Source organism: Saccostrea cucullata, unplaced genomic scaffold (assembly GCF_032062105.1).
Source record: "Saccostrea cucullata isolate Sc308-1 unplaced genomic scaffold, CSIRO_AGI_Scuc_v1 ctg1005, whole genome shotgun sequence".
Classification (NCBI taxonomy): Eukaryota; Metazoa; Mollusca; class Bivalvia; order Ostreida; family Ostreidae; genus Saccostrea; species Saccostrea cuccullata.
Genome location: NW_026927867.1, coordinates 242501 through 263430, shown reverse-complemented (window position 1 = coordinate 263430; position 20930 = coordinate 242501). Strand labels below are relative to the sequence as shown.

General features: G+C 34.3%; 2 protein-coding genes across 9 annotated transcripts; one reads left to right on the top strand and one right to left on the bottom strand.

Moving 5' to 3' along the window:
* Positions 1 to 211: 211 nt before the first annotated feature.
* Positions 212 to 6960, top strand: LOC134275703 (uncharacterized). Its single transcript, XM_062757974.1, has 5 exons — positions 212 to 448; positions 862 to 1318; positions 2892 to 3069; positions 6028 to 6225; positions 6384 to 6960. Exons 1-5 carry the CDS (start codon positions 384 to 386, stop codon positions 6668 to 6670), a joined length of 1185 nt encoding a protein of 394 aa, XP_062613958.1. The 5' UTR covers positions 212 to 383; the 3' UTR covers positions 6671 to 6960.
* A 3772-nt stretch (positions 6961 to 10732) lies between these two features.
* LOC134275702 (uncharacterized) lies at positions 10733 to 20816 on the bottom strand. 8 transcript variants are annotated; one of them, XM_062757966.1, is made up of 11 exons: positions 20371 to 20805; positions 18934 to 19163; positions 16993 to 17700; positions 16401 to 16649; positions 15889 to 16195; positions 14505 to 14689; positions 13825 to 14023; positions 13376 to 13503; positions 12956 to 13123; positions 11708 to 11880; positions 10733 to 11587 (listed from the first exon to the last, which is right to left on the bottom strand). In XM_062757966.1, the coding sequence occupies exons 2-7, from the start codon at positions 18945 to 18947 to the stop codon at positions 14017 to 14019; spliced, it is 1470 nt and encodes a 489-aa protein (XP_062613950.1). In that variant the 5' UTR covers positions 18948 to 19163; positions 20371 to 20805; the 3' UTR covers positions 10733 to 11587; positions 11708 to 11880; positions 12956 to 13123; positions 13376 to 13503; positions 13825 to 14016. The 8 variants fall into 8 exon arrangements, with proteins under 8 accessions (XP_062613950.1, XP_062613949.1, XP_062613951.1 ...); XM_062757965.1 differs by having other exon boundaries at positions 20459 to 20805; XM_062757967.1 differs by having other exon boundaries at positions 12961 to 13123; positions 20459 to 20805.
* Between the last annotated feature and the right edge of the window lie 114 nt (positions 20817 to 20930).

Genomic DNA, 20930 nt, shown 5'->3' with positions numbered 1-20930 from the left:
GTTAAGTTGTTCTTTACTGCCTAATGTAAATACAAGAATATTATTTTCAAAAATATTCAGGAATTATGTTGAAATTTTAAGAATACAGTTGCTGTTGCTTTTTCTTTGTACATTTATTAATCATTCTGTTTTTTAAATTTTAATTATATTAAATTTCTGAGGTCAGTTTTCTATTGATATTCTATTTATCAAAGAATATAATGTTATCTGACTTCTTCAGAAATTTTATCAAAGATAAATTTCATAATTTATGATAAGAATATTTCTCGGAGATAATTGTTAACCTTGTTAAATAGATATATTTTGTTCTAATTTTGTACTTATTTTGTAGTTCAGCAAATCTGACATCTGGAACCTGTCCGATCTGCAATAAAGAGTATCCGATGGAAATCATTTCAGTGCATGCCTCCAGTTGTGGAGAGGGAAAGAGCAGTGTTAAGTTGAACATGTATGTGAATGTATTTTATACCAGACAATATCACATGTAGGAATAATCTTTTATATGAATTGATTCAAAATAATATTAATGCTATGATTTAAGCATGGAGTGTACCCTTTATCAACTAGATGATCTATACTAATGAATTAAGAAGCATCAGCATAATTCTCCCTGTGATTTTTGAATGGGTGGAGCCATGGCTTCATATTTCACCGATGTATTCTTTGTGAAAAGACTTCTCCTTGAGTATACCAAATTTGACGTTTGAGCTTTCTGCACTCATAATTTTACCCCTTGACTTGGTCCTTGCTGACTTTTCAGTTTTCTAGTTTCTTATTACTTTAGGCAATTTTAACATAGAGATTTCTCTTAAATAAATTGTTTAAGGAAAATGTTTGTTTGAAAATTGTACACTTTTTTAGGACTCTCCAAGAAAAGATTTCAAATATATTGGAAGATACAAAAAAACATGAAAAACCATGGACTCTTAAAGTTGTGAGAAGGATGTTTGCAAGTACCGCTATTGAACAACTAGAGGATGGTGATGAAGAAGATTGGAAGAAACCGATAAGTATTCTTTTCATTGGAGAAGAAGGAATAGATGCAGGAGGACTTTCTCGTGAATTTTTTTCTCTCCTCTTTAAAGCCACCAAAGTTTTCGAAGGAAATACGTTCTCTGTAGATCCTCAACTTCTGGACAGTAAACGCTATAGGCTGATAGGGAAAGCAGTAGGAAAAGCGATTATTAGTGGTCACCCAGGACCAAGGTGCTTGAACCAGCATGTTACACGATACATCTTGCAGGGTTTGGAGCCGGACTTTTCAAAGGTTAAAACAAATGAAATATGCAGAGCAGATGCAGTGAAGGCTATAACTGATGTAAGAATCATGTTTTAAAGTGATAAACTGATAATGTGCATCAATACAGAGGCTTGTTTTACAAGTTAATCATTTGAAAGGATTCAACAAAATTCTTTATTCATACTCAAAAATGTTCATATATTACAAAATGCAAATACTAAAGGGATGATAAAAATCAAGTCATCTTTTCTGGTCTAATCTGAGTTTGATAAAGTGACAGCATCCAACTGCCTTGTATTTTTCTTTTAAGAACCACTTGGGTAATTTCAGCCAGACTTAGCACAGAATATCCTTGCAAAATCACAAGCCCCCCCTCCCCCCCAATCCCTTTCCTTTGAGGTCAGGTAGTTCACAATAGGAGATGAAACTTTATCAAAAGAAACTGTTCTTTTTGAAAGTCTTCCAAAAAAAAGCATTCTTGGTAATGAAGATTATAAACTTTGTTCATATACTGATTCAAAAGATAGTATAATTGGGTGCTCTTATTTTTAAATGACTATAACCCATACAAAATTCTGCTTTTCTCTAAAGAAAATGATACAAAGATTTAGAAAAAAAAAACATCTGAAGATGAAGGCATTATTGTAGTAATATTAGAAGATGGATCGGAGAAGCAGTGTCATACATTATACTGTTTATCCTAATCTTAGCAGTGTGCTAAATTTGGCTTAAAAGAAAACACAAGACAGTTGGATGCTAGGCTTTCCTATTGGAAAAGCTCACTTGATCAGACTCAGATTGGCTGAAGACTAGAAAAAAGACATATGACTTGGTTTTTTTCATCCCTTCATAAGCTGGGTGGTTGTGGGCATTTTCAGACTATTAATCACTGCGAACTACATGTAATTATTTTCCTTTGAATTTGTAAGAATTTTCTTTCAGTCGTGGAAATTAATAATGAATAATTTAAAACTGACAAATTGCGAATAAAAGATGACCTGAATAATAGTTGGTTTACAGTATTTAACGTACTTACCTGGTAAACTTTTATAAAAGAATATTTACATTCGGTGTAATTTTCCTATTAAATGAAATCCATTAGAAATCCACAACATTCAAATTTCTATAACACACGCAAGAACTTGTCATCCTGCTTTAGAATACACAGTAGGAACTATATGCATTTTCAATACTATAGGAACACCAAAATTAAAGATTTTTATTTCAATTTAATGAAAAATTATAACTCTGAAAAATTAACATAAAAATTCAGAATTAATTTGTCACTTTTTTTCCTCGCAGTGTTTGTTTGCGTAATTAAACTTTGCAACGTCATTTGTCGTCACAAACGGCTCTTACATCTATTAACCACGGCAGTTTTGAAGGGCGCTAAATTCACAATAAAGATAAACGAAATAAGCAATTGTGAAGAAGGAAAATTTGAGAATGTAAATATAAGCATTGAAGTTGGTTGTATTTAATAAGCCTATATATCCTGGGGACTGACATCATACAATACCGTTCATTTTGTTGCTCGCCTATAAGTCGGACATAGAGTTTTGGACCAGAAATTAAATCCCAAAATTCTGACTTATAGGCGAGTATATACAGTATTTCTTTTTGTCAGTAACATCTACTTTTTGTTTTATAGATAGAAGAAGCCACAAATGAGACCATCTCAGAAGTATTTAATGAACATATTTCATTACTGGATGCTACTGGGTATTCCAAGGTTCTTACTTTTGAGAAGAAGGAGGAGGCCATCAGAACCTTGAAGGCTTACTATCTACTTTACAGACCAATGGCATCAATCAATCAATTTATTGAAGGTAACTAATGTTTGAGAATAACTTAAAATTGATGTACAACTAAGACTTATTCTAAAACCTGCCAACAAACCTGTAAAATTCCGGACTCTTGAAAACTCGAACTCTTGATCTCTCAAAGGTTTTCCTTTAACATGTTTAACTTGAAGTTTTCAAGAGTTACCTGAACCTTTATCTTCTCATGAACGGTTATGCCATTATAAGTCGTATTAATAGAGAAGCATCCTCAGATTGTTTAGATTTCAGGGTTGGTAAGTCATGAAGCCTTGGGGTATGACAGAGCTAAAACAGTGGCTTAAAATTTTACTGAGTAAATATCGTGACAATCTTCTTCTAAAGAACAGCTAGGCTGTTATAAGCCATTTTTACCTCACCTAAGCCTTTTCTGAACAAAATTTGTCCATTGACTGTCATTGTTGTAAACTTTTGATATTTTCATCTTCTCAAGAACCACTTGGCCAATTCCAGCTAAACTTGCCATTAAGTATCCTTGCATAAAGGGGATTTAGATTTGTTCAAATGAAGATCCATGCCCTCTTCAAAAGGGAAATAATTATGAAATAGCGAAAAATGAATGATATCTTTTTAAAATCTTCTCAAAATCCGCTGGGCCAGGAATGAAACTCATGTGGAATTACCCTCAGGTAGTGCAGATTCAAATTTGTGCAAATCATGACCCCCTGGTATAGGATATGGCCACAATGGGAGTAAAATTTTTACATAAGAATATATAGGAAAATTCTTTAAAAATCTTCGTCTCAAGAACAACAAAGCCATGATTGGTAATTGGTGATATTTATATGGAAGCATCCTCAAGTGGTTTAGATTTCAAAATCATGAATCACGGGGTATGATGGAGCCACAATGGATCTTGAAAGTATTAACCACGGCAGTATATATAGGAACAATCTTCTTCTCAAGAACAGCAAAGCTATGGTTTTTTAGCTCACCTGAGCCAAAGGCTCAAGTGAGCTTTTCTGATCAAAATTTGTCTGTCGTCGTTGTTGTCGTAAACTTTTCATATTTTCATCTTCTTCTCAAGAACCACTGGGCCAATTTCAACCAAACTTGGCACAAAGTATCTTTGGGTGAATGGGATTCAAGTTTGTTCAAATGAGGGGCCACGCCCTCTTCCAAGGGGAGATAATTATGAATTAATGAAAAAATAATAGCACTTTTATATGCCCGTCTTAAGATGCGACGTATTATGTTATAGGCTTCGTGTCCGTCTGTCTGTCTGTTAGCTTTTCATTTCCGGCTCATAACTTTTATACTATTAGGCCTAGGATTATCAAACTTTGTCATCTGATGCATCTTGGGTAGAAGGTAGGTCGCTCTGACCTTTCATTAAAAAGATATAGCCGAATATGGAAAAATCCTTTCCGGCCCGTAACTAGAAAACTATAAGACTTACAATCATCAAACTTGGCAAATTTATGCATCTTAGGTAGGAGGTGTGTCTGTAATTCAAGGTCACTGTGACCTATTTAAATGAAATTTAAAAAAAAAAGTGTCTTTTTACTATTCATTTACCTTAATGTAAGAGTACTGCACTGTCCTTATTAAAAAAGTGTTAAATCAAGAAAATACTTATTTTTTTAAAGCATATACTTGACAGCAATCTATAACAAATATAATGTATGTCAGAGAAATACTACCTCTCCCATGAGTGTAATTATCAAGCACTGGTCAAGACTTAAGAAGAATTTTGATAACAGAAAATTTAGATGTCAGGGTTGAGAGAAAATAATGAAGTTTTGAGTGTGACAGTTTGCTAATAGCTAGAGCATGGTCTTATCTATATTTGAGTATTGGGCAAATGTGTGAGCTTCTTCGGATTAAAAATAACTCTTGCTGGCTAGCCTAAGTTTTAAAATGAATTTAATGAAACGTAATTAAAACTAATTTAATATTGCATAGTAGACTAATCTTGTATTATATAAAATTGTTGATTTATAAAAAGAAATTTTATGGGATGGGATGGAATGAGCATGTCCATATGAATTTTATATTAAACTTGTCGGACATTAAATGTCAACAAAAAAAAAATTTTAGTATTTCATATGTTTTAAAAAAAGTTATGGTAGATAGTGCAGACCCATTCATCTATTGTTATTAATGAGTAGACAAGCATCCAGTTAAAGATTAATTAATGAGTTCAGGCTAGCTGTCTTAATCAATCTGATCAAGCTGTATGATGACCTTTGGGAATTAGACAGAAGAGCTGTTGGTTAGTTTATAGCATATGTCATTTGATAGCCAGCCTTTTCTTTTCAAAATTAATTTGGTATAGATAAATTTGTCAAGACTAAGAGCAAGAGCTATCTTATGCATAAAATGGCCCTGTACTTATATCAATTAATTAACTACCACCCTCTTTCCATTTTCATATATCAAAATAAAGTAGACACTTGGTGCTTTCATGTTCTATTATGAAATTTTGTTTTGAGAATCCAAATATTTGAAAACAGGCTAGTGCAATGTTCTAAATTTGCAGAAAATATTTATTTGACCCTTCAGCAAAGTTAAAATTGAGCCAGCCCCCCCCCCCCCCAGTAAACTTTCAGTTTTGATCTGATATGTGCTTTTTCCTAGTCGATGTGCTCAGGTGAGCGCTGTGGCCCTTGGGCCTCTTGTTTGTTTAATTTGGAGGCATCTTCAGATAGTGTATATTCAAGTTTGTTCAAATTGTACTTCCTCCCCTTGCCCCTGCTGTCTTTCAGGGGTAGGTCTGGATCACTCGTGCATTTAAGCTTTATAATGCTGAACTGATTTCTGCTTTTTTCCTAGCTACAGTATTCATGGAGTGGTGTGTCTCCTTCCATGGACAGGTGCCTTAATTGAAAATCTATTGATCAGCCCCTGCTTACAAAATTGTACTAAATCCACAATTGCAGCTAGGTAAATTATGTGTTTTATATTTTGAGTCTTGTGATCTCACTCTCTCTCTCTCAATTGCAGGACTAAAAATCCATGGCCTCTTTGAAATACTACAACAGCACCCAGATGAGGCAGCCTCTTTCTTCAGTGAAAGAAGTTTCCCCTCTGCAGATGAAGTACAAGCTTTTTTCATCCCAGTATTTTCCAAAATTGAGGAGGAAAAGGCGGAAGAAGAGATAATAATCTATAACTGGGGGAAATGTCTGAAGAACATTGAAAGTAAGCTATGAATTAGAATATGCTGCAATTCTTTTGTCAGTAAAAATTTGGAATTACCTAACCTATCTCGCATAAAATTAAATAAATTTTGATGTGAAATATATTGCATCTTTCACCTGCTGACTTCAATGAACATTCATATAAAAATTATTTTTCAGAGGGTAGGATTTCAACACCCTGGTTGTCTCTTGATACCGATCAGGAAGAGGTGGTTCAGCTGAACATTGGTCACCTACTCCAAGCTTTGTTAGGCTGTCCTAACTTGACCCCCTATTTATCAAGTGGGCTGATTAAATTTGATCATGAATCTTTTGATCTTCCACGTATAAACACATGTGCTCCATCAATTACATTTTCAAGGATTAAACAAATCCAAAATTACACTGCATTCCAAGAGGCAGTTTTAAATGTAGTTGTTGGAGCATATGGTTTTGGAAGTGCTTAAAGCTGAACACGACTCGTAAATAGGCATACGCCATTTTCGATGTCATTATCTACAATCAAAACTGTGGTATACTCGTAGCATTCGATACACCTGACTGCTTTATTGTCATGGTTACCGGTGTGGAATGGCGACCCGTGTTTGTGCTCGTTATCTTGCTTTACCTTTATTTACATTTTATTACAGTTACATATATCTTTATTTGTTTATATACTGCACTGTCCTGTAAAACTATAATTGTAAATTTATTTGGTATCTTACTTTCCTGCATTAGACAAAGTATCATATTTTTCTTGTTATACATTATATTTAAAACCATTTATCAAATGGTTAAAAATAAATGGTTTTTGTTTTAACCATTTAATATCCATTTTAAAACATTTTCTCCATAATTAAAAAATGAAAAATGGTGGGTCCTTAATAGTCTTGCGTGCTTATTTTTGTGCTCCATGTCATGTCCATATGACAATGTATGCAAGCAGTATTCTAAAAGCAAGAAAATATTTACAAAGATGTTATAATTGATGTTAATCAATAAGAATTTACAAAAGGTTACAAATTTTCATTATAAATTAACAAGATTGGTTTATAGTGTATGATTAATGGGCACTATAGTTTTATCTAATCTTTACCTCAAAAAGAATAAGGTCCTTTCAGTGAATAGAATACAAATGTTTACATTTTATTACAGTATACATATATTTATTTATTATATATACTGCACTGCAGTAGGAACTTCACCATTTAAAATACATTTTCTAACAGAAATGGTTCTTAAATGGTTCTGAGAAAATGGTCTATTTAAAGATAGAGATCGTAGGAAAAATGGTTTTGAAATGAAAAATGGCTAAAAAATGCTGAATAAATGGAGATAAAATGGAAAAATGCCATTTCTTTTTGCTATGGGTATAATTGTAAATTTATTTGGTATCTTACTTTCCTGCATTAGACAAAGTATCATATTTTTCTTGTTACCGAGTTCTGCATAATATACGTCCGTCTACACTGGTGTCGACTGCTTGTACTGAACAGTGACTAAGTTCTACCCTATTTATAGGGATCTGCAGAGTAGCGAGAATTCCATTTACGAATCGTGTTCAGCTTTAAGGCAGTATATTATATAGCTGCATTTGTGAGAATTATTACATGTATATAAAGATAGTCCATAAATATTTGGTATAATATTGAGTGTAGACCCTATAAGTGCTTGGTATAATATTGAGTGTAGATTTCCACCATTTTTAGCTCACCTCGACGAAGTCGATATGAGCTTATGCTATAACCCTTTTGCCGACGTCCCAGGTTAAAGTTCTAGGAGCAGGTCCATTCCCAAGGAACTATAAACCCTACCTGAACCAAACTGGCATGGATGATGCATTTAGGGATGGATGCTACCATACTTGCTTCAGATGCTGGGTTTGACCTACATTTTCATTCCCAAGTAACTATAAGTCCTACCCGGACCAAATTGCATGGATGATGCATCTAGGGATGGAAACTACCAGACTTGCTTCAGATGCTGGAACTGACCTACATTTTCATTCCCAAGTAACTATAAGATATACCTGAACCAAACTTGCATGGATGATGTGTATAGGGATGGACACTACCAGACTTGCTTCGGATGCTGGATCTGACCTATATTTTCCATACAAGAGACCAGGTTAAAGTTTTGGGAACTGATCAATTCCAATGAACTTGAAGTCCTTTATATCTACAGTTAAACAAAGTTATGAGTTTTTGTTACACTATACATATACATGTTTTTGGTGCTACAGGCTTATAAATGTGTATATGCCATGTAAGGGGTTAAACACAACTTGCAAGAATATTGATGTTGGGATAATACTAAATATTAAGAAAATATGATGTGAGATTTGCATTACTTAAACTGATAACATTCGTCGAGGTGAGCTTCGTAATCTTTGATTACCTATGTTTTACCTTTTCCTTGACATTGACCCTTCTTTTGTAAAATTTGTGGTTTACTTGGTTTTAAGGAAACCATTCAAGATTATTTTTATCAAACTTGATATCCTGATACGTATTAGTGGGAGCTATTCTGTTGTATTGAAATATTTTGACCTTTCACTTTCATCAAACTTCATTCCCTTACAGAATTTTTTGTGTTGCATTTCTAGTTTACATTTGGTGGGGAATTCCTTTCCTATTTGGTGGGGAATTCCTTTCCTGTAGACATATTTCTAGTATTTTCTAATAAAATGTGCTATTATCATAAATGTGATTAATAGGTTTATAATTGAAATCTTGATGATTGATTAGGCTCAAAAAACGTATAAATCATTTAAGAAGACTTTTTTACAATTGAATATACACATGTATAGTAATATACAAAGAATTCAATACACTGTATTTTGTATAGGACAACCATATTAATTTAATTATCTCCTTATTTGAGGATTCAGGATGTATGTTTTTATGACCCTGTAATACAAGATCGAGGGCATATACATGTACTAGTAGTTTTGTGTTATCCTTTTGTATGTTTCATACATATGTGTATCTTGATAAAATGTTAGTTCTACATGATTTTTTTTTGGGCTATACATGTATATTAGGCCAAACTAAAAAATACTTGTTTCCTGTCACCGACCTACCCTACATTTTACCCTCCGACCCTTAAAGTTTTTATTACATATTCATTTTTTGGGTCACTATTTTTCATAAATACTAAAGTCGACCAACAATATTTACAGAACTAATACATCACAAGTGTACAGGATACCTTTACTTTATAAATCTTGATTAACAAACTTACTCTGTAAACTGTTAACATATCATTTTCTTGTTATTACATGCTATATGTTCTGCATTAATATTGAGTTTAGAAAAAATAAAATTTTTCTCAAAATTTTTTCCCTACCTATCTTCCCTAATTTTTTGGGTCAGGGGACAGGAAAAAGGAGTATATTTTCTCTTGGCCTTAGCTAAATGTCACTTTATTGAAATAAAAAATCCATTCTTTATTCCTTTATATTGTGATGTTTAATTCTGTCTTGTAAGAATCAACAGTGATCAAATGTTACCATTTAATACCATGGAATAGTTTTAATTCATAGGTGTCAATGTTCCTGGGTAATTCTTTTTGGGTAGCTTGTATACTGTAGACATACTTTTTTCCACGGGGTCATAATTGAGCAGAATGTCAATTTCTGTTGAATCTGCGTGTAGAAAATTACGCAGATTGCTTGAACTGTTACTATATGCCTTAATTTATATTAAGTACACTTGGACAAATTTCCATGGACAATTGGTGACTGCGTACAAAGCGTAAATTAATAACACGTGGAAAAAAGTACCTCTACAGTATTCAGTAAATAAATATGAAGACACATTTTTTTGGGGATGTAAATTTGTGTAAAAGCATAATACAGAAGACCCACTAACGTTGGCCACCCACAGACAATGATTACACAGTATATGGTTGGAGGCAAGATGTATTATGGGATTGCTATCTCTTTCTGTTTATCTGTAGACTGATCAATTGCAGTCAAAGGCTATTAGGCATTGATGTGTAGTAGACTATTTAATTTTAGATAAAGGTTATGCTTTGGTTCCAAAGAAATTCATATTCAAATCACAACTACTAAGCCATCAGAAAAAAAATTGGCATACTGTGTACAGGGAAAATTTCATCCAGGTTTTATTTTTGCCCTTCCCTCATTTAGGCGAATTTAAAACGGGGCGAATTCAAAGAATACAGGGAGCAAAATTGTTTGAAAGTGTGAAAATAAGATGGGAGGAAAATAACCCTGTATACAATATTTGCTTGAAGACACTACATACTAAAAAGTAATTTCAAGATGCTTCTAGCAGATTGTTAATACAGTTGAAGTTCAGTATCTTGAACACCATGGTTATGACGAAGTGATTTTAGTCCCAACTGCTTATTTTTTTTTTGTATTTTGCCTTCAAAATCCAAATCTCTAATATCTCTTCAGTTTTTCCTCGAAGCTCGGTCCCATCGAGTTCAAGATAATGAGGTTTTACTGTATACCTTTTTACTTGACTTGCTATTAGATCAGAAATTATCAACACTTTAGATAGCAGAGATAAATATTTATTGAACACCTTAATTGCATACAAAATATTTTATTTACCATTCAAAGGCCCCAAAAGGCATTTCTACGAACAGAACTGCACAATTTATAACCTTTTTTACACTATATACAAAGTCTATGATCACATAAATGTCCAAATGAATGTCAATGATCACAATTGCAAGACAATACAAAATTTTTATTCTAAATAAACATGTACTTATATATAATTCATACATTTATTTATTTATACAGTTAGATATTTTGTTAAATTGTACATTATCTAAGACACAAGAGGCCCACGGGCCTTTTAGGTCACCTGATTATCATGTAACAATTTTTCAACAATTCAATTTGTTCCATGTTTTTAACAAAAAGCCATTTAATTAAAAAATTTTGTTCCCCTTCGCCCACAAATGCTTTGTGCCAAAATAGGTTGAGCGATTGCAGAGATAAAGCTAAAAATGTTCAAATAGTAGAACACAGTGCACGAAGTACAAAAAAGATAGCAATAAATAATAAAAAAAATAGTTAGGCCTAAATATTTCAAATTGACAAGAAAAGGTGCAAAGTGGAAAACATCTCATTTTGGCAACCAAAAAAATCAAATAATGCATGTACTTATGCAAAATAATTGATTTAAAGATATGCTATAAAGATCTAAGACTCCTTAGCCATCTTACAAGAGCTTCAGCCATAACTGAGCTGTACACTCCTTTCGATCCACCACATACTGGTGTCTGTAGGTACTGGGATTCTGACATCTCGTGTAACAGCTGGGAAATCAGGTGATCCTGTTGTTGTTCCTCTGTTGTATCTGCAAGACCATTATCTGGCGGCCAGGTGGACAGGGAAAATCCTGCAAAAGACGTCAAAAAATTGGTTCTGATGCCTCATCATTCATGGCCATAGCTAAGAATAACATATATATGGTAACTCATAAATTATGCTGAATGATAAATGATGATAAAATCTTTACCAGTATGTTTGAATGCTGCATTCCAGTCTCAGTTAGTTTTGAGGAAGATTGTCCTGTTGAACACTGTGTAAGACTCTGAGGATTGACACTTTGGAGGGGAGGTTTCAAAACATGACTTGATCTCCAGAGTAATCAAATAGGCATTCTCCTCTAGCAAATCATCCAACATGAAGCTGTCAGGGAAAATTTCAGTCATTAATATTTTGATATAATTGAACACAGAGACTAAAACATTTATAATATCTTCATATTAAACTAGTGCTAATTGTAACGGGAACCGTTACAGATGTTCCCCAAACGCTCCCAAACTTCATTTTGGTGCCTCATTCCCTCTAAGCTTCATCAAATAAACTAAACTCTAGGCATCTTAAACTTAAACAACGGTTTTCCTAAAGTATGCCATGTATATATATCAAATTTTGCATGCACGTGTGCACACATGCATGCATATGCGGAATGACCATATCATTGTATCTACATTATTAATTTATTTTAGTGTACTTAAATATCAATGCATTTAATCAAAAGGTATTCGAAAATACGCTAAATCAAGTGCATTTGTAATTATACGCATTGCAAGTGCACGCACACGCATGCATGTGCATGATGACCATACCTTCTTGTAGGGGTCCATTAAGACTATCTATGTTCTAAATCCCATCCTGTTTGGCTGAAAACCAAGGGAGTTATAGCCATTTAAAGTTTTAGCCAATCAGATTGCAGCATAGGTGCATGCGCATGCTTTCATGAAAATTCTTATATATCATGCTGTAGATCTTCAAAATGTATGACCATGTTCAAAATTTCAAAGAATTTTGTCAAAAAACAAGAAAGATATTGAGACTTTAGTTTCAGCCAATCAGAGTGAAGCACACGTGCATGCGCGTGAGATCTCGCTATTTTGACCATGTCACCATGTCTGTACTACTAATATATCCTCACATTATCAGTTTCAAAGCATTTCATTAAAAAAGTAGAAAAATTACGGCTATATCTATCATATTGGTCATTTCACGTGTTGCACGTGAGCGCTCTTGCAAGCAAGTGCGCGCAAAATGACCTTGACTAGGCAAATCTACATAGCATGTCTACTAACCCTAAAAAGGTTTTACCTACATCAGATGAACAGTTTACAAGATCATTCCCGGACAAAAAAGTACCCAGGAAGAAGAAGAAAAATAATAATAAGAAGAAACAGAGTAAAAACAATATGTTCCCCAACTTCGTTTGGGGAACATAATTACTTACCCTACTCTGTATATTCAAAATAACTGCTGGTACAGAAATCAATGTTGAGGTAAACTTCTAAAGTTCTCTGTAGAGTGGAGGAGGATGCATAGCACTGAACTCCAGTGCAAGAGGTCAGCAGGTTACAGGTAAGGTCATATGTTAACAAGGTCACATTTCATGCTCAGGCTGGAAATAGAAATCTCTATTTGAAATACTCAATATAATGTATGTTTAATATAAAAGACTACAAAAATTATTCATACAGTTTAAAAATCAACAGAAACACTGTATTTTCCACTGATTTCGGACTAATGCATGTTATAAGATTACGCACTACAGTAGGTTAAAACTTAACAAAATGCTAAAGAATTTTCAGAATGTTTATTAAGTATATAAAAGACAAGTCACTTTCTGCACTGCTGTTTAAAAGTTATTTACCACAACCCCAGCATACAGTCCAGCCATTCCGTCACAGATTGGTTCCTTTAGATAGCCAGCTATCCTTATCTCGTCCTTCAGTCTCAGGAGGTAGTTACTGTCTGACCTCCACTTCGCCAGAGAAAAGTCTGATTAAGATATGATTTTTAAAGTACATCAAATTGAACAATTTCTTTTTAACATTTACTCAGGAATTTTAAAGCTCTAATATCATATACTATAATACCAAATATAGTAAAATCTTATTATTTCAAAGTCATTTGACATAGAAAAATCTTTGAGATACATGTATCTGAGAATTTGAGATATTGAAAGTAAAATACATAATAAAAAAAAAGTGGCTGGAACTTCCAAATGAATTTGACAATCCATAGTATTCAAAATATCAATTTTCAATACAGTGAAGTTTAACTTTGTATAAACAAGAACCAACAAGACCAAATAGACACCTGAGCCAGAGTTACAGGTGATGTCCTTCATATACTCCCCAACTACACTCAGGCCATAACATGTTACAAGTGTAGGCGTCAAACATTTCCTGTAGTGTGTCGGATCTCAGGCAGCAGTGTACATCTATACAGGAGGGAGAGATGGAACAGCGCACCTTGTCACCAAGGGGAGACAAACCCTCAGTTGTTGTGTTACTGCCTAATATAACAGAATATTACAAAATATAGATACACTATTCAAAAGATATACAGTTTTAATGGTGAGTGGTAAGGTGAAAAAGTATTGATGTACAGAATCATACTTAACTACTCCCACTAATTTAAACAATAATGTATGATAAATTTAACAATGAGGATTGGACTGTAGGCATAGCATATACACATGTGCGCATGTGCTAAAAACTACTGTATACAGGGAAAATTTCACCCCTGTTTTATTTTCGCCCCACCCTCATTTTGGCGAATTTAAAACGGGGCAAATTTAAAGAATACAGTAATATTTCTTTCAAAAAAATATGACTGGGCAATTTAAAACGTGGCAAATTTGTTTGCATGTTACACGTAAAAGAGCGAAAATAAGACGGGGCCAAAATAACCCTGTATACAGTATCTTGTGAAAATGAGTTGTCGCTAAATGAAGTTATTAACAGTGCAATCATGAGGAAAATCACTACTCTTACTGCAAAACTTGTAGAGCTTGCTGGAACTTGTCCACACCAAAACAGTCTGACTCTTGATCAAGAATGTTGTTGAGTTGAAAAATATGCAAATCTGAAAGTTGTTCAGTGTTGGGAATTTCAACACAAACATCAGAAGTGACAGATGGAGGTCCTGAGTAATCGATGCCATAACTGCACATATCAGCCTGGAGAAAAAAAATCTATGCACATGTATTGAAACCATTTCATTAAGATCCATAAGGTTAAAATAATGTTTATGATTAACTATATCTTATCAACAATGCAACTCTGTCATCTTCCCTAGCCAAGGGTGACAATCTGCTCCTCTCCTCTTTTCAGAGCAGAGAGGAGTGGATCATCACCCTTGGCTAACGAAGATGCTCTTTTGTCTGTTTTTAAATATATCGTTTTCTACTGATACATGATTCAGTCACATATTAACCCACATAGTGTTATAGTGCTCCAGATGACATTTTTTCAGTAAATTTTGGTTTTTTGGGGCTTAAATGTCAGTGCGATATGTTCTAAGCAAGATTCCATATATTTTACAGTTGGTAATAAGTGACTATTACAATAGTAAAAATAACTAGAAAGTCTGCTATTGCTATTGCCCTGTACTGAACAAGACTTTCATTTCTTCGTCACTAAAATAATAATTATTAGCTAAGCTTGGAAACCAACAACTCGCATCAGTCCTTTCAGCACTTTGATTTAAATATCAAAGTTAAAGAATTTTCACTTTTCCTATATTTCCAAGGCAACTATTGACAATTTGCATTTTTTTATGTAATGAGCACAATTACAGATACTAATCATTACTTCAACAAAGTTTCAGAAAGAATGTTGAAGGGACCAGAGAGAACACTCGTGGACAAAATTTGTCACTTTCTGCAGGTTTCCATGGCAACAGTAGCCATTTTGAAAATGAATGACCATACAGCACAACTACAACTAGTGATCCTTCTATGAGGAAAGTTTCAGGAAGATTGTCCCGGCCATCTCAGAGAAACAGTCTGTAGAACAAAAACATGCGTAGAGTCTCAATATGTCGTCGTCGACTTCATTCTGGATGACATAATTAATAGCTCTATCAATACCCTAATATTCCGTCATTATAAAGCACTCTAGATAGTCTGCTTCACAATAACAATCAATTATGCATGCATAATGTAGAAACTATAATTTCCAATCAAGACCTTATTGAACTTACATTACACAAATAGGATTTAAGTATTTGGGGTTGGCAATTACATGTACCGTATCTTATTTTTGTTCAATGCTCAATCAAAAAAAGTCAATTAACTTCTAAATCTTTGGGGATGGGGGGAGCAACCATAGAGTAAACAGATTTTTCAGTTCTTAATTTAATCAATTTCTTATGTACCTCATTCTGCATATCATATTCAGGGTCCAAGTGTTGTCCAGAGACCCAAAGTTGTAATGGTGACCTATTGTTCTCTGTTCTTAAGGGTCTTCTTTTTAAGGTTTCAGTCAAACGCTCCAAGCTCAACTGCATCCTTGGTAAAAAAACAAAATGAAGTACCTGCATGTGCAGTTCATTAGAAATATCCAAAATGTGTTGCTCCTCCATGAAATGAAATAGCCGGTAATATGTCACTGTAAATCCAGCCCAAAGTTCTCTCCACAATCTCTCAATCCTAGCAAGGACATTTGTAAAAGGAACTATAGTGCTATTAAATAATGCAAATGAGTAAAAGTGACTTATTAAAGTGAATTTTGGAATGTACAAAAATATTTTGAACATTATGCAGATTTGTACATGTATACATTTGTTTTAATTTACCATACTTAGCATGCTTAGTGTTATGCTTTACATAATAGATAAAGTTCAGCTAGATAGTAAATTATTTCTTAGGTAAAAACAAATGTTTTTACCTTTGATTGTGGACACTACGTCCAGCAATGAAGGGCTTACTCTCGATTCCTCTTTGTTGGAACATATATTCAGCAACTAAGATGTTTTCACTCCCTTTGTCTGAACGTACCCTTCTAGGAAGTCCATATTCTTCCACTGCTTTAATAAATGCCCTCAGAACTGTTTCTGCTCTATTATTGTTGCTGATTTTTAGAAATACTGGTAACCTTGAGAAACCATCTATTCCGCCATGAATTACAAAACGCCACCTTAAATTTAAAGTAAATATATCATGTATATAGCATATTATAGATAAAAGCAGTAATGCACAACAATATTCTAGGGTGTCATATTTAAACCAACTATTCTTTGAGTGTGAGAAATTGTCATGAGTTTCGCATTCAAATTTATCTAGCAAAAAAACTAAGCACTGCAAACCAATGATTTTGCTTCATTGTTTATGTACAAAATGTTTTTTCGGTATCTGGCACTAAGATTAATTATAAAGGAATTATTTCTTACCGACTAATCACAAATAAAAGATGACATGAATAACATACAAATGTAAATGGAATTCATAGATTGAACTTCCTTGAAAATAATACTGCTCACCTAATAAGCTTGTGATTCCCATCAATATGCCAAAGAGCTTGTGGAGCTGTCACGCTGTATGAACGCCTCTGAATTCGACTAGTCGAAAGAACGAGTCTTCTAAATAGCACACCACATGAATCTACATTACGCATGGCATGTCGAATTCTCTTTTCTTGAACACGGTGTCCTTTACTTCGTAAAAATGCAGATACTGTTCGGTAACCAACATGCGGATATTCGGTGACAATTGTATTCACTTCACCCTCCAGCTCCTCGTCCGTCATCTGACTGTATGACTGTCTTACACTCAACACATTTTCACTAAGGCGTCTTTCAACTGTTCTTTTACTTACTCCAATTAGCCTTGCAATTTCTGCAACCTTAAAACCATTGTCAAGAAAAAACTCTAATGTTTCTTGTGGTATTTTAAAGGTTGGTCGTCCTCTTGCATGATACTCCAATTCTGGGCCAGGGCATGCAGCTATACTACTCTCATCAGCTCCTAAGTTGATTATTCCATTTAAATGTGGAAGTGCCTCCTCCATTAAATTTAACGTGTTCTCGATATCTGTGAACTGTGATAACTGTATCATCATCTCAATTGTATCCTCAATACTTGGTATCAAATTTTGGTATCTTCCATTTTCCACACAACCTGCAATGTGCATAATTTTTTGTCGAACCAGTGCCTTCATGTCTGTAACAAGGTCATTTCCATGACAAAATCTATAATAAATTATAAAGAATTCTCAAATAGGTAAATGAAATTTACAGAGCTCACTTCATTGGATAACTGAACAGTCAAGTGTTTTTTATTTTCATTTCTTAGGAAAGGAAAAGGTTGTACATGTGATATTACATTATCTGAAAAATTTTTCACATTAATTCATAAAATTTTTTTTTTTTTAAGTGTAGAGATGTAACATATCAATTTCCAAAATTTGATTCAAATTCATCTTGCATGGATCTGTAGTCTTAACGTTTTCAAAGTGATCCACATGTACAGTCATACGCTAAACAAGACGCCCAGGGGCCACATTGCCCAAATGAGCTAGGAAAATGCACAAACCAAATCCGAATTGAAAAATTTACTGAAAGGGTGGGTGGGGATAAGTGTGTGTGTGTGGGGGGGGGGGGGGGGGGGGGGTTGAATTCTAATACTACTTGAGAATGCCTCCATATTAATACTGCAGATTACTTCTTGAGAAAGTTCTTGCGAAAGATTTTAAAGTTTGTTTTTTTTTAACAGTTTGTATATATTACTTTGTAATAATTTAAAGTTGACTGCTTTTCTGTTATTGGGAGTTTTCCTTTATATTCCTATGTAAAACTTCGATCAGCCATGGTGGCACTGTCCTCAACTAGGAGGTCTTAATTTGAACAAATTTGTATCTACTCTACTTGAGGATGACTTATTATAAATATCACTAATCAAGGCTTTGCAGTACTTGAGAGGAAAATTTTTTACAGATTTCCCTATATCTTTTTATGTAAAACTTTGATCAGCCATTGTGGTCCAACCCTACCCCTGGGGGTCATGATTTGAAAAAAATAGAATGTACACTACCTAAGGATAATTCAACATGAGTTTCATCTTTCTTGGCCTTGCGGTTCTTGAGAAGATTTTTTTTAAGAATGCCATTAATTTTTCACTAATTTATAATTATCTCCCCTTGGAAGAGGGTGTGGCCCTTCATTTGATTAAACTTAAATTCTCTTTACCCAAGGATACTTTGTAGCAAGTTTGGTTGAAATTGGTCCCCAGTGGTTTCTGAGAAAAAGATGAAAATGTGAAAAGTTTATAATGACAAGGACAAAAACAGACAATGGACAAATTTTGACCAGAAAAGCTCACTTGAGCCTTTGTCTTAGGTGAGCTAAGAAAAGGACAATTTCTAAAAACTGTAAAGTGAATAATCTCTTTAGGAGTCTACTTGGATTGTAAATTTTGCCCCGTACCTGTCTGCCATCATTTGTCAGAGCCTGCTGAAAGGCTATAATCTGTGTGGTCTTGGTCCCTGTACTAGTGCTTTTTTCTGTAGGAGTATTCTCTGAGGACACTGGTACAGGCAGTGGTGTATTGAGGGGCTTGGTCAGGACACTTAATAGTCGTCTCTTGGTGCTCCCTGGTGATGGCGAGCTGAAGTGATCAGCCGCCGAGACACCTGCTGGCGGGAACATCAACTGATCTGTCCATAATCCAAAGCAAAATATTTTGTACATTACTGTTAGCAGGTTTAAAGTATTCAAAATGAAAGTTGTGAGTGGAATAGGTCTCTTATCAAACCCGCAACATCGCCCGCGTGATGCAGTGGTAAAAGCGTATGCTCTCGAGTCGCGAAGTAAGGAGTCAATCCTTACGACTCCCACTGTGGGACGTGGAGACCGGTCCTTCTGATGAGACCGCATAAACCGAGGTCCCATGTCGCAGTAGGTGCTAGCACGAAAAAAATCCCTCACTGCTCAAAGGCCCCGAGTGCCGAGCATAGGACAAAATTTGTAGCCCTCCACCAACAAGTGGCGGCATTTCCATATGAGTGAAAAATTCTCAAGAGGGACGTTAAACAACATACAATCAATCAATCAAACCCGCGACAAGGAAATGTACCTCGAGGACTTGTCCGAGGGGAATAATTCCTGTTAAAGGTTTGATGAAAGAGCTTTCCCACTCACAACCAGTGGATAAGCTTATAATTATACTGATGTATATTATAATATCTAAAGGTTGGATTTGTAATACTGCAAGAATGAGCTGTGGATCTACAGATCCCGTAGTGTATTTTTTGCACACTTTGGGGGAGAATTTTTCCACTTTCCAGCATTGGTCAATTAACTACTTTCACTCCCTAACTTTGGGCACATTATTTAACAAATCTGTAGGCCTATATTTCATCTCATAAACCTTTCTAATCGTTTCTAAATGTGATAAACTCGTCTGATTAAAATTGTTTGATTGCTGAAAATTCTTTTCAAGCGAGTTTATTGCCTATAATTTAAATGGTTGGGAGGTGGATAAAATTTACATATTGGCTACAGAATGTGTCAAGAATTAGGGAGTGAAAGGTAGTTAATTGACCAATGTTAGTAAATGGAGATATTCTCCCACAAAATGCGCAAAATTTAAAATGCGCCATTAATTGCACGTTTTCTGCATATTTCACGGGATATGTAGCGTTATGGTTAAACCTAGAGACTAAAATTATATAAAACCATAACGTTTCAGATCTGAAGCTAGACATCACCAGACTAAAGATTTATCGCTGAAAACCAAAAATTAGCCTAAAAAAATTGCATGAAAATTTTCCAGGGCCAAGGGTGGGTAGCAAAAAATACCCAGGTATAAAGATAGCTCTCTGTGCGTGAAAATTTTCAGACTATGTATAAAAGTTATTTTACCTTTTTACTTTAATTAGGAAAAATCTTAACAGAAGTATAATAAACTGTTTTATTAAGCTCTTGGACATCTAGTCACCACCGTACATACCTCGCCGCCATATTTAAAGGGTTAGTTTCGCATTTCTGAAGGTGAAGGTTGTCTCTTCGGGAGCAGCAATTGTAGCGAATACCATGCCATCTGGCGTCATAATGCGGCATCAAATTCGTACTACTTGATTCGTCTTCGTTGAAAGTGCTTCATGGATTGCATGAAAGAATTTACGGTTTTAATTCAGATAATGATAGTAATGTGTTTAAAACTATGTATCAATGTAAAAGAAAGAAGAAGGAATTTACAAGAACAAAGCAACTTAGATATAAACATGAAATAAAGAATGAAAGAAGTTTAAAATTAAATGTAAGAAGCACGAATACGAAAGCAATGAAGTGACATATAATTGCAATAATACTAAAGAATAAGCAAGATGACAGAATTTAAGAACAATAAAGTGACATATAATTAACACAGTACCAAAGAATAAGCAAGAAGGCAGAATATGAGAACAATAAAGTAACATATA

Bases quoted from the DNA above. Each gene is read 5' to 3' on its own strand.
- LOC134275703 (XM_062757974.1), top strand. From the start codon at position 384: ATGGAAATCATTTCAGTGCATGCCTCCAGTTGTGGAGAGGGAAAGAGC. The intron at 449-861 runs GTATGTGAATGT...ACACTTTTTTAG, and splicing joins AGCAGTGTTAAGTTGAACAT to GACTCTCCAAGAAAAGATTT. The intron at 1,319-2,891 runs GTAAGAATCATG...TTTGTTTTATAG, and splicing joins CAGTGAAGGCTATAACTGAT to ATAGAAGAAGCCACAAATGA.
- LOC134275702 (XM_062757966.1), bottom strand. The intron at 16,196-16,400 runs GTAAAAACATTT...ATTATTTAATAG, and splicing joins CGTAGTGTCCACAATCAAAG to CACTATAGTTCCTTTTACAA. The intron at 14,690-15,888 runs GTACATAAGAAA...TTTTTTCTCCAG, and splicing joins AATATGATATGCAGAATGAG to GCTGATATGTGCAGTTATGG.